Source organism: Camelus bactrianus, chromosome 23 (assembly GCF_048773025.1).
Source record: "Camelus bactrianus isolate YW-2024 breed Bactrian camel chromosome 23, ASM4877302v1, whole genome shotgun sequence".
Lineage (NCBI taxonomy): Eukaryota > Metazoa > Chordata > Mammalia > Artiodactyla > Camelidae > Camelus > Camelus bactrianus.
This window is the reverse complement of record NC_133561.1, coordinates 18795830-18809588: the sequence shown is the minus strand read 5'-3', so window position 1 is coordinate 18809588 and position 13759 is coordinate 18795830. Positions and strand designations below refer to the sequence as shown.

General features: G+C 44.9%; 1 protein-coding gene across 4 annotated transcripts in view; it reads right to left on the bottom strand.

Moving 5' to 3' along the window:
* The window catches only part of SMYD3 (SET and MYND domain containing 3), a 562584-nt gene that overhangs the window by 97583 nt on the left and 451242 nt on the right, over positions 1 to 13759 (bottom strand). For all 4 annotated transcript variants that reach the window (XM_010973568.2, XM_045509457.2, XM_074351719.1 and 1 more), the window contains one exon: positions 732 to 819. In XM_010973568.2, coding sequence (XP_010971870.1) covers positions 732 to 819 — 88 coding nt within the window. The remainder of the gene's footprint in view (positions 1 to 731; positions 820 to 13759) is intronic.

The following is a 13759-nucleotide window of genomic DNA, read 5'->3' as shown; positions in this document are numbered from 1 at the left end:
GGGATATCATTTACCCAAGGCATCTGATGACCTTCACAGTCTTTTTTTATCTACCTTGGTCTCTTTCTTCTTACTTTGTGCTTTCCTTCTGTCACATTTTTGCTCCAGTTAACTCCTCTACTGGAAGTGACTCCCTCTCACCCTTGGCATATCCAAACCCTGCCCCTGATTCAGGTTACCTGCCACACATCTAACAGCGATGAAGACTCCCAGATGACCTCCGTCACACACAGTCTCTCCTTACTCTGAAACTTGACCCACTCATGGTCCTTTCTATTTACGCCAAGAAAATTTATTGTGCAGTAACCTTCACTGCCATTGTAGTCATGGTTGACACAACATGAAGCTTCTAGATCTGAAGTCAATGACATTAAATTGTAAGGATTCTAAGCTATATTTTTAGAGATACAGGTTATGGGAGGAAGAGAATCTAGAAATTTGTTACCTGATACATATTAAGAGAGTACTACTTACTGTCTACTAGCATTGGCTATAAATTTTGATTATCATCTAATGGCGATAAGGAATCCATGCTGATCTCTCCACAATCTTCCCTAGCCATTACCCAAATTCTTGGATGGGGTCAGGGATACAGCCAGTGACCATGAAACAGAATGAAGCTCACTGGCTCATGGAAAGGTCTATCCCTGGACTTGAATTCATTAATATCAGACTCCAACCAATAAAGAAGCAATCCCACAGTACAACACAATCCACAGGTAAAAGGATACTCCAATGTGCCTTCAGTTCTTCGATTTTTTTCAGGGATTCTTGAACTTCCTTCCATACTTGTTCATCACCAGTGAGCATATCAGCGTCCTGCTCAGGCCAAATTAAAAGAACAGAAGAAGACAAATTCTTCAATTAAAAAAAATGGGCAAAAGATCTGAATACACATTTCTCCAAAGAAAACATACAAATGGCCAGTAAACACATAAAAAGATGCTCAACATTATTAGCCATCAGGGAAATGCAAATCAAAGCCACAAGGAGATATCACTTCACACCCAATAGGATGGCTATAATTGAAAAGGCAGAAAATAACAAATGTTGGTAAGGGTGTGGAGTAATTGGGGACCCCCCCATACACTACTGGTAGGTGTGTAAAATGGGGCAGCCACTTTGGATAACAGTCTGGTAGTTACTCCAAAAGTTAAACACAGAGTTACTACAACATACAACAATTCCACTCCTGAGATATATATCCAAGAGAAATGAAAATATATGTTTACATGAAAATTTGTGCATAAATGTTCATAGCAGCATTATTCACAATAGCAAATAAAGTAGAAATAACCCAAGTGTCCATCAAGTGATGAACAAATAAATAAAATGTGGTGTATCCATACAATGGAATATTAGTTGACAATAAAAAGAGATGAAGTCCTAATACATGGCTGGTACATGGAGGAACCTTAAAAATATCATGCTAAGGGAAAAAGCCAGTCGCAAAGGACCACATATTGTATGATTCCACTAATACGAAATGTTTGGAATAGACAAATCCATAGAGACAGAAAAGTAGATTAGTGAATGGCTAGGACAGCGGGTAGTGGGTAGGAAGAACTGGGGAATGACTGCTAATGAGTATGGAGATTTTTGGGGGATGATGAGAATATCCTAAAATCAACTGTGGTGATGGTTCCACAACTCTGTGAATACACGAAAAGTTACTGAACTATATACACTCTAACTGACTGAACAGTATGATATGTGGATTATATCTCAATAAAACTATATGCATCAGGAATGGAAACAGAGGCAAGAGAAAGAATCATCTGTTAGGAGACTTACAGATAACACGTTAATCAAATATGGAGTTATTCATCAAAATAAGGCTAGGTAAAAGATGAGTACAATTATACCCATGTGAACCAATTTTGACTTCTGCAAAAACTAAAAAATCATGATTTAAAAAGCAATTCAAAATGAAACTAGAAGTCATCATTTATTAAATGTATGTCCTCCTGTTAGGGCCTCTCTTTTCCCTGTATGTCCACATTTTAAGAGCTCAATAGCTCCATGTGGCTGTGGCTACCACGTTGGGCAGCACAGATGCAGAACAGGTCTGTCAAGACAGAAAGTTCTAATGGATAACGCTGCTTTAAAGAGGTGAATCAAAGAGTAAGACATTCTCATCAGACTCTATTCAAAACCAGGTGTTCAGTATCCATTAGATTCTCAGTGGGTGTCAGGGAGAACCACCATCCTGGCAAGTTACAGCAAATCATGGCCACTGTAGGGGATGAGGGTAAAGGTGAGGGAGAGCAGACTTTCAAGCTATATTTATCTCCCCAGAGATTCTTACCTGCTACCAGGGGAGGTTTCCAGAATGACCCTGGTAGTAAGCTTATGTTACTGCTGGGAGGATACATGTCACTCAGGGGTGCCAGGCAGAAGGAAAAAATGAGGGCCACCAAGAACCACAGAAAAGGGAAACAAACATTCCCCAAACAGGGAGAGGCAGTGGGTGTGCACACGAGGAAATGAGTGCGTTTGTGTGTGTCTGTGTAACAGGGCTGGATGGGTCTCTGTGTGCATGTGCTGTACAGATGTGTAATATAGCAGGGTGGTTTTCAAAAAGACACCATTCGTGGACCCTACTTCTTTTAGGAAATTTTAAATAGGAACCTAGCTTTCTGTATGTAGAAGAGGGAAATAAAAATCAATTGCTTTTAAAAAGGTAAACATCAGTCTCCCTCCAAATATCTGCTCTAAGTCTACCTTCATCTCCTAAAGCCTCAGGTCCACCATGTCACTTCAAAGCCTTTAGTAACTTCCTAGTGCCTCCCAGATAAAGCCCACATATTAAATCTTGACAACCATGGCCAGTAATGATTAAAGTTTCCTGTTTTATATGTCACTACTGGTAGCTCAAACCTTAGGCTCTAGGCAAAATGTTTCACCTGTTAGACTCTGTGCTAGGCAGAATAATGGACCCCCAAAGATGTCTGTGTCCTGGTCCCCAGAACCTGTGAATATGTTAGGTCACATGGCAAAGGGGAATTCAGTTGCAAGCAGGATTAAAGTTGTTAGTCAGCTGACCTTAAAATAAGGAGAGTGTCCTGGGCTACCCAGGTGGGCCCAGTGGGATCACAAGGGTCCTGAAAAGTGGAAGGAGGTGGAAGAGAGGTCAGAGTAATGTGATGTGAGAAAGACTTAACCTGCCTCTCCTGGCTCCAAAGATGGAGGAAGGGACCCACAGACCAAGGAATACAGGTAACCTCTAGATGCTGAAAAAAGCAGGGAAACATTCTCCCCTGGAGCCTCCAGAAAGAATGCAGCCCTGCCATGACCTTGCTTTTAGCCGTGAGACCTGTGTCAGGCTTCTGACCTAAAAAACCATATATAATAAATTTGTGTCAAGTCACTACATTTACAATAATTTGTTACAGCAGCCACGGGAAACTAATACAGTCCCGAATATACTTCTGTTCTTCTGGCCATGGGAACTTGGCATATGCCCCTCCCTGTTCCTGAAGTTAATTAATTCAATCACTCATCTACTCATTTATCATTTACAGAGTGCCTACTCAGCATTGTTCTAGGCACTGAGGATAGAGCCGTAAAGACATCAGACAGTCACAGTGCTTACACAGTGTGGCAGAACAGAAAACACACACACATAAAAAAATACATTTGTCAGAGGGAAAAACAAACAACAGGGAAGAGGGCCGGGGAGTACTGGTTCCAGGGAGTTCAGGGTCATCAGGGAAGGTCTCGCCAAGAGGACGACCAGTGAATAGAGGAGCAGAAGGAACAGGGGATCAGAGGGAGATGGAGAGAGAACAGCAAGGAGGCGGCCCGAACCTTCCAGGAGCAGCAGGGAGGCGGGTGTGGATAGCGTTCCTGGCTGTGGTTTGTGTGCGTGTCCTGCCTTCCCCATTTCAGAGCCACACAGAGGTCGTCTTCTTACTCCTCTTTGGTGCTGCCTCTCCCACATACCCAGCACACAACCTTGTATGTGGCAGATGCCGAGTTAAGGTCTGTAGACTGGGTCTGGAAGAAGGCTAACGTTTATTAGATAATGATCTGGATGACTCTTGTTATGTATTTCAATGATTCCTCACAACATCCTTGAAGGGCATCAACACCTACTATTTACAAATGAGCTACAAGACAGTCCTAAAGTTTAAGTCACTGCTGTAAATGTCCTTTTTCGCTAACTGCCAGAGGTAAGATTCAAATCCAAGTCTGTCTGGCACCAGAGCCCCTGCTCTTCCCACTGTCTTTGTGTTTAATTTGAATTTGTTTTTCTCCTAGGCTTGCTTAAAAGGTGAAACTCATGTCTGTGAGACAGTACATTCAACATACCTTTAACTTGTGGTTCCTATGATCGTCCTCGTCTTAGCACTCAGGAAAGGGTAATAAAACCCTCCAACATGAAATCCACGGTGGAACTTGTATTCTTCTACCAAGCAGGGTGAGACTGTGGCCCAAGGCAGAACAGCTCCAAATGGGAATTATATTCACAACTAAATCCCCACCATAATCTGATTAGCTGTTCTTTGGGTTGTGCCTAAGGCTTTATTTACTTAACAGAAGAGCAGGCAAGCTCTGAATTTGTTTCCAAACATTCAGGAACAACAGCTCTTGGGAGCACTTTATACTAGAGCTAGACACAGCTCCATTCACTCCCAGCCAAACACCCACTGGCTGGAGGGTTCCCAGTTCTCCTCCCCTCACTGCCACCTCCGGACCCTCCCCTTCCATTCTGCGACTTCTCCTGTAACTGCCCCTGTAGTGGGGTCTGTTTCCCCTCTCCCCACACCAACCAGGTAGGAGGAGACCATTCAGATGTGTGTGTGTGTGTGTGTGTGTGTGTGTGTGTGTGTGTGTGTGTGTGTACACGTGTGTACATGTAACATATATACACAGAGAAACTACTTAGGGAAGCCTAATTTAAATCCACTTTTTCAGTTTGCAAATATAAGAGTAAATTAGTGTGTTCTTTTTCACAGTCCCTGAGGTATGAAGTTAGTACACTTATTTCATTATTTCTTATCCAAACATATCAAAGATACTTGCTATCATTTAGCACAAAGTTATCTAGGAAAAAAATTCCTTTCTGAATTTCAGCTTTACTGCGTAAAAGGCGCTTGAATGGATGAGTCCTGAGATTTGTTTTCGGTAGGTGGAGAACACTTTATACATATATATTTAAAAAAAAACAACAACAAAGGTACTACTGCTGAGTTTTCTACAAATGATAAAAGGAATTCGGGCTCTAAGCAGAAAGATGCCTGAGAAAGTTCACTCCGCTGGGGAATGATGAAGAGAGTGAAACCATGCTGGTTCCAGCCCCAGCAGCACCTCCACCCTGTCCCACCTCATGTCCCTGGCAGGCCCTCCTTTTCCTGGCCCCCAGCCTCCTCACCCTTAAAAGGAGAAGTAGATCCATGACTACCTGACCACTCCAGAAGCAGCGTGGAGCCAGCCAGCTCCCCCTCTGGTGACCACTCCCTCGCAGAGCTCCAGCAAAGTCCTTAAAAAGTGTGTCTTCATTTTAGACAATAAAGACATGGAACTAGCTCATTTAAGGCCACACCATGCCAGTGGTGCTCAGGCTTCCGGTAAGAATGAGTACTAAATTTCTCCCTTCTCCCTTTGAACACCCAAGCTCCTCCACCTGCCCCCACCCCCAAGTGGCTGGGTGCAAACTTCCCCGAATGAGTCACTTCTTGTGCGTGATGCTGATTCCTTCTCGTTTACCCCTGTTCCTTCCTCTCGCAGCCCCAGCCCGAATCTGACCAACCCCGCCCCATCTTACTGCCGACACACCTGCTCTTCCCCTCGGATTCTGTCAGGACTTGGATCGCAGTTTCCTGCCCTTTCCTTGGATCGCTATTTCCATTCATTTCTCCGGCTTTCTTCCCATTTGTCCCTTTAGGACCAGCCTCGGCTGTTCTAGATCAGGAAGTCTTCCCTGTCTGACCTCTGAGTTAGCCCAGCCCTCCCGAGCCAACATAGCCACCATAGCCACCCTCCATACTTCTCTCTTAGTTCCAGCTGTCATCAGTGATCGACTTTACTGTTTCCCCAGCTGGCCTCACAACTCCTTGGGGGACCATGACTTCATCATATTTATTCCGGGGCCAGCATGGTAAGTCACTCAGTAAATGTTTGGTGACACAGTAAATGAATGTAGAGAGAAGTCATCTTCCACAATCCACAGGGAACATTATTATAAGAACATAACGTTGTCCTTAATTCTACAACAACAACAAGGACAATCTCAACCAAGGAAACAGAAGGCGGTTCTTTTCACTCTAGACTTAAATCCCACACTAGCTCAAGACCCGTGCTCTTGGACAGCAGCACCGAGGCTGTTTTTTGAGTGAGCACTGTTGACTTCGCTGGCTTCTACCTCCAAAATCATCCTCAGCCTCCTCTCACTCACTTGGCAGAGGGGCCCCTGCCTCCATCTCCCAGCGGATGGATCAGTGAGGCCATCTAAGTTCCCCCATACATAGCAGCTAAATAAGTACCCCAGTGTTACTCCCTTAAGAAAAAAATAGGTACCAGATGATATGAGATAATCCACTACATAAAAGGGTGCCAGTCAACACAATTACATTCAATTGGCCAAATGCTTCCTCTAGGCAGCCTCTCTGCCAGGTGCCAGCGGTTACAGTTAGAAGTTGGGATCTGAGTTTCTTCAGCAGGGCCAGTTGGAATCCAGCAAGACTGGCTGAGTATGTCCTTGGGAAAGTGACCAGTGCCTCTATCAGGCTCAAACATCAGAGGCAGCCAACCATATATACTCTGCATCTGGAACACTTAAACAGATGTGTTCACTTGCCTTACAAGTGTCTGATGTTGAAACCCTTGCACTGGGCTCATTTCAGATGGTTCACGTAAAAGGAAAAGGAGAAAGGCAATCTGCTTTCCAGTACTTCCTGTTATCCAACCCTCATGCAAACTCTAATTAGATTGGATTGGCGAGAGATGGGTATAGGATGGGAAATAAAATTACTGAACACTTATAAACTTTTCCAGTAATTCAATAATTCCAGTGTCTTAGAAGAGGTTTCTTGTGTTTTATTTTGTTTCTAAGGCAAAATGAGGTTCAAATATAGCATCTGTACTTAGGAGAAAGACTGGGAAGTCCTGAAATTCAAAATTATGAGGGAAACAAAGTTTAATTTGCAGTGCTTTCAACTGAGGTGTCCTGGTTCATAGATAGCAGACTGGGGCTAACAGATTAATGTACAGCATCATTTAAAACCTTTATGATTTACAGGAAACATGTCTGCTGGAACCAATTTTCACCTCCTTTGGCAAAAACAACTAAAAACAATTCAGATTTAACTTGAGGGGAAAAGTAGCTCTTTCATAAAGTGGAAAAATAGTGGTTAAAAATAGAGCATTCACTATTATCAGATCGATCACAAACCAGTCACTGGGCATTATGGACTGGGGAAGAAGAAAAAGGCCGTTCTCAGCTTGAACCATTTTCAACTTGCAGAATGTTCTAATTAGCAATTAACCAGCAACAGTACACAATAATTAGAACTTAGTGAAAGGAACACTGGTTTTAGTCATAAAGTGAACCTCTGCTCCATAGCTGTGTGACCTTGGCAAGATACTGAACCTCCCTGAAGCTAAGGTTTTCCGTGGTAATAATTCCCTGAGTAGATGCACTTTCTAACCTTATCTCTGCACCCTCTAGAAGCACTAATGTCATGAACGGCACTGTGGCCTGAGGTTTAATTCCCATCTTAGAGGGCAGGGGTCTGACTGGAGCCTGCTTTGTTAGGCGAGAGGGAGAAAAACTGTCTCATTCAAATGGAGGAGGGAGCAAATGACAATGCAGTCAAGACGCACTCAGCCAGGCCCCTACATCTCTGCACGTTCCATCCCCTAGGCCTGGAAGGCTCTTCCTCAATGTAGTCATCCACACAGATGCCTCTCATGCACCAAGAAGCTCCACCCTCCAAGGGGGGAGGGGATAGCTCAGTAGGGTAGAGCGCATGCCTAGCATGCACGAAGTCCTGGGTTCAATCCCCAGTACCTCCTTTTTAAACAAACAAACCTAATTACCTCCCCCAAAAGATTAAAAAAAAAAAAAAAAAAGAACTTCCACAGGCACACGATTTTGTGTACCTTCTGCTGGGTTCCATGATAACTGCAGCAATGGGTCACCGTGTGATGCAGATGGAAAGGATGTCTTCCCGGTGCTGTTCCCAGTCCATAGACTGAGTAAAACCCCCTTGCAAAGGTTCTTTTTTTCCATCTACTTCATAAAATGGTGAGACCTCAGTACCTAAAAGTGATGTGCACAAGGAGGTCTCAGCAGGGCTCCAAGCTCTGCGTCTCCAAGAGCCCGAAGCTCCAGCCACTCACCCCCACCCCCTGCCCCGAGCTGCCTCACCCCAGAACAGATATCTTCTTCTCAGGTTGGCAAGCCTCTCAAGACAGCCAGTCTTGCCACTGCCTTGGATGCAGACGAGGAGCACTGGGCAGCTAGGAGCTGAAGGCCCAGTCCAAACTGTCGATGTTGAGACCTCATGGAACACCCTGGGTCTCCAGCAGCACAGTTCCACTGAGGACCATCGGACTTCCTGTTTCTGCTGCAGCCGGCGGCATCTGCCAAAGCCCATTTAACTTTATTTCTCAGGACTCCACTGCAACTATACATTTCTCCAGGGACACACGCTGGAACCAACTGCGGGGTCAAGGTTACGTGTCCAGGAACCCAAAACTGCCAGGAGGAAGAGGAATGTCCCCTTCACAGCTTCTAGGAGAGTGACCAAAGCCTGGAGTGTGTGAAGTCAGAACACTGAGAACCATCAAAGGCCTTTACCAGCTACGACATCAACACCTTCCCTCCCTCTGTGCTGGGTATCCCAGTCCCAGTGACTGAAACTCTTCTTGGAGAATTAAGCTCATTTGCTTACATAAAAGCAGGTCGATTTAGGGCAAATAAAAAGCAGTTGGCATCCGCACACTCGGGGGAGTCTGAAAGCCTCCCTTTGTCAGTGGTGCTTGCTGGAATCTGCCTTTAATGCAACACTGTGTGGAAAACGAGCATGACTGGCTGATGCACAAAGGCACTTACACGTTACATGAAGACATTTGAGAAGCAGACACTTCCTCGCACTCTCCTCTCATACTAGAAAGATATGTTGCTGAGAACATAGAAGGGGATTATACAGAGCAGACGGCTGCTGGCTCCATTTGCAAAAGCACATTTAAGCTGAAATTTTCACGCTGGTACAGAGACTATCAAATGGATGGCTTTGGAAAGCTGTAAACTTGTAGTCACAAATCCTAGCAGAGTCCTGCCATTCTTGTGCAGACACCACAAAATGGGAGGTTTGAGACTGGGGAAAATGCAAACATTTTACAGGAAAATTTGTTGTAATGGCAACATTCCTTAAGGTAAAGTACACCCCCAAATTTCAGGGCAGGTTTTGTTTTAATGGAGACCCAAACCACAGCCCTCTCCTCCTCCCATCTGCGACACCTCCACATCTTGTGGCTCCTTCATGAGTAACAGCCACTTTCATTTTCCTCTGCAAACAGGAAAACACTTTCAACTACAGCAGAACAGATTGGAGTCAGGTATAAGTTAGTTCTAAGGGGCAATGTTCTGAGAGCAACCATTAGGATGACCTAGACGTGGTTTCTCCAGAGACGTTTATAAACAGGATGAACAGCACGATTTGGGTTTGCGCTCCTGGCATATGGGAGTGTGTGACAGGCGGCACCATGACAGGGAAAGGAGGAGGCTGGAACCCCAGTCCCAGCTCTGCTGCCGGCCAGTTGTGCTCCCCAGAGGCTGACAATGACTCCTGGCTCTGCTTCCCCAGGTGAGAACCTGATTAGGGTTACCATGGAGACTGAAACTAATCACTCCACTCCATTAGTCACCTGTGTATACGGTGTCTTGTTCATGAAGAGAGACCTGAAATTCTGATGGGAGAGACTTTGGAATCTGTGGTTGTGCAACATATTGCAAACACCTTTCATTCTATTTTTTTTCCCCTTCATTCTATTTTAAGCTGATTTTTTTCTCTTGTATAAAATACACCGGTCAGAGCCAAGAGAGTATGCAGAGGACTGAACAAAGACTAGACCCAACCCAGAACTGCACTCTGCCAACCCTAGAACTTGACAGTAATTATTTGACTCACGCATCCCCTCAAACACTTGTATGTGTAATGATTAGAGCGGGCAACACTCCAAACTCACTTGAGAACATGGTATTTGCTTATCTGCTAAAGCAAAGCACATTAGATTTTTAATCTGTGGTCTCAAACCCAAATCTGTGGGACTAGTTTAGTTGAGGTCCACACAAATGATTTCAGATAATGAGTCCTGGGCAGAAGTCTAGACATGTTTTTTAAGGAGATAATCATAAGGGAAACCAAAGGAAATTATTTAATGTGACATCGGGATCTTCACCTTCACATCAGTTAATGCAATTCCCATTGGCTTCCCTACCTTTTCAGAGCTGGCTTGCACAAATTCACCAGTTCTGATTCACACCTTGTAAGGCAGCACTGAAATCCTCAGACCATGAGCCAGACAGGCAAAAAGTTCAAAAGAAATATGTCCCATTTCGTGGGGAAGAATTATCACAGTCATGTTTTCAAAAAGAAAGAGCCCAGAACTGCATTTGTCTCTCAGAGGAGAAAAGCCAGTGCTCCTCCAATTATCCTAAAACAATTCTGCTGTCTGTGTATTAATCCTCACGGAGCTTGTTCCTGGAAGCCAGGGTTGGGGTGGCAGCAGGGGAGATCATTCCAGAGGGCATCTCTCATAAACCGAGGGCCCGGCAGGGAGACCACTCCTTCTATGGTCTGGGAGGGGCAGAGAGAGGAGGTGACCGAATTCCATGGTTCAGCTCTCTTCTGCCCTACCTCATAAGCACGAGAGACCCTGCACAAAATCACCAGGACTCAGATGCTCTTCCTGGCAACCATGCCTCCCGGGGAAGTGAGGCGCTGGCTAAAGGCAGGGCGAGCCTTCCCTGGCGCCCCACCAACAGAAAGCACACGTCTGTGCTTTCTATTCCAGTAAACTCCAATCTGGTCCTCGGCCAGGGGACCTTTTTATATAAAATGTCAAAGATAAAAGCACTGGCCATGTTGGGTACCCTGCCCCCATCTGCATTCTCTTGTAACCATCTCATAAACCAAGCAGGCATTACTGTTAACACAGCCTTACAGACAAAAGTCTGAGGGAGCTTCCTAAACAATACCAGATGATGATCAGAGATGTCCCCACTTCACAGAGAAAGAAAGAGGTACAGGAAAGGGCAAGTGATCTCATGCAGGGCATGCTGGAAATCTGGGGAGAATTGGAAACATACACTCAAGTATATACTCAGAATACTCCTGCTCCTACGGAAGACTCACTGAGCTGCCTGAGCTGTGAGCCTCCTTCATGATGACCCGGCATGTTGGCAACGTCAAATCTCAAATCTGCCCCAAACAGTATAGATATAGCTACAATCTGACTAAGTCCCTAATCAAATTTTGGGTGTCTAAAATGGCATTTTGGGTGTCTAAGATGGCCTAATTCTCTCTTCTCTTATCCCCTGTCCCTGGGAATACTATGATGCCATCCACAGACGATTTATAAAATCATTACCTTTTAATCGGTTTTTATTTTCTTCTTGAGTCATATTTTGGGGCCAAAATATATAGCCCCAGCTGTTTTCCTTTCTGTTTTACTATTTGTTTAACTTTCTAGATTACTTGAAAGTAAGATTTTAATATTAGTTAATACTCATCATCAGTTAGAATATGCATGGAATCCTCTTCTGGAAGCAGACAAAGATGAAAAGTCCTCTTGCTCTGTGCAAGATTAGACAGGACTTCATTCAGAGAGTCTAACATATGAGAGAACCTGTTTTTCGTCACCCATGGGAGCCGAACTAGTTGGGATATGCCTATTTTATATCTATCAGAGGCCTGAGTTCACTCTGGGAGGCTGCAGTGTGCTGACTTTCCCATCCCACCAATAACACACAAACAGCAGGCACCCCAGACGCCCACACCTGCGCCGGGAATGTGCTTTAAGGGATACCAAGGTCTTTAACTTCACTCCCAGCTCAGACTTATTACTCCTCCAGCTTTGGTTCTCTTCTCTGCTGTCAGGGTCTGATGCAGTGCGTCTATTTTTAGAATCATTGGGAGAGCTTTTTAAAATATAGAGGCTCAGGTCTCCTCTAGGCAAATGACAGCAGACTCTCTCAGGGGCGGGCAGGTGTCTGTATTTTTTATAGACTCCCCAGGTATTTCTTAAGCTCCCCACATTATTCTACTGACCAGTCAGGACCAAGGACCACCCCTGGCCTTGGCTGCCCCAGTCATCCTTTCTAATCGCTGAGATCATACCATCATTTTCTTGCCAGCACTGCTAAGATTTGCTGTAAGTGCCCCATGGTTTAGGCCTGTTTTCCTTGTCCACTCAATCTACAGTTGCATCTCCCCTGCTCTCTGCTTCTGCACAAATTAGTTTATTTATAATAGACGCAAAAAGTGATCAAGTCTACGGCACTATGACTGCCTTAAACTCAATACATTCCAACATTTCCAAATGTACACTAGGGTGAGGCATTGGGACTGCAAATATAGTTGAGATGTGGCCTTAGCCTTGAGAAGCTTATAGCCTAAGGGTTTAAAGAGCCACATAAATATATCATTTCTAAACACAGCATGTGATGAGAGAGAGAAGCCCCAGGGCTATGAGCACAGAGGCAGGGCCCTTTGCCCAACCAGGCCTTAGGGAAAGCATCCTAGAGAAGATGATGCCTGAGCTGGGTCTTCAAGGCTGTGGAAGTGTGAGTCGACAGCAGGACAGGAGGCAGCAGCGGGAGGAAACAGGCCATCAGTCAGCACAAGGGACGGGAGGAGACCCAGCCATGGGCAGGAGCGCTGACCGGGAGGGTGGGCGGCACCTCTCAGTCCTCTACTGTCCTACTGCGTCCACAGTTACTTGCTGCTTTCTCACAGTTGCAGGCTTTATTTTGCGGGGTAGGAGGTGGGTAACCTGGGGGCCCACTTCTGAACACATGCACAGACTTGAATGCATAGGCTGGATCAAACAGTTAAGAGAGGGAAGCCAGGGAAGGTATAGCTCAAATGGTAGAGCATATGCTTAGCATGCATGAGGTCCTGGGCTCAATCCCCAGTACGTCCTCTAAGAATAAATGAATAAATACACATAATTACCTCCCCCGTTGGAAAAAAAAAAAAACAAACCAGAAACAGTTAACGGAGGGAAAGGGGAGAAGCTCAGGGCGGGCCAGGTGGAAGGTGCATCTGATCCTGTGTGGCCACACAGAGGCATGGAAAGCTCTGCAGTGCAATCACTGTGTTGTTCAAACATTTCTGTGGAAAATACATTGGCATTTCTGTAATCAAGGTTTCATGATGCTAATAACAGATTTTGGAACTGTTTGGCCACGTCTCTACTCCCACTTTTAACGTGTTTTTCTATTCTTGTTTAGTAACAAAGCAGTTGCAGTTTTGATAATGAGGGCCTAGTTGTCATGAAACTATTGGAAAACTGAGTTTGTAAAATTCTTGACAGTCACTTAAGTTTGCATTTGCTTTCTCCATTTCTACTCAATACAGTGGCACTGGCTCACTCTTCAGAACAAAATCTGAGCACACTGATGCTAAAATAGCTGGTAAACATTTCCCGACAGGAAACTGGACTAGAGGACCGACCTCATCAGGACTAAACGAGCTAACGCATGTGAAGTGCTCAGCGCAGCACCCGACACAGGAGCTAGATCCTG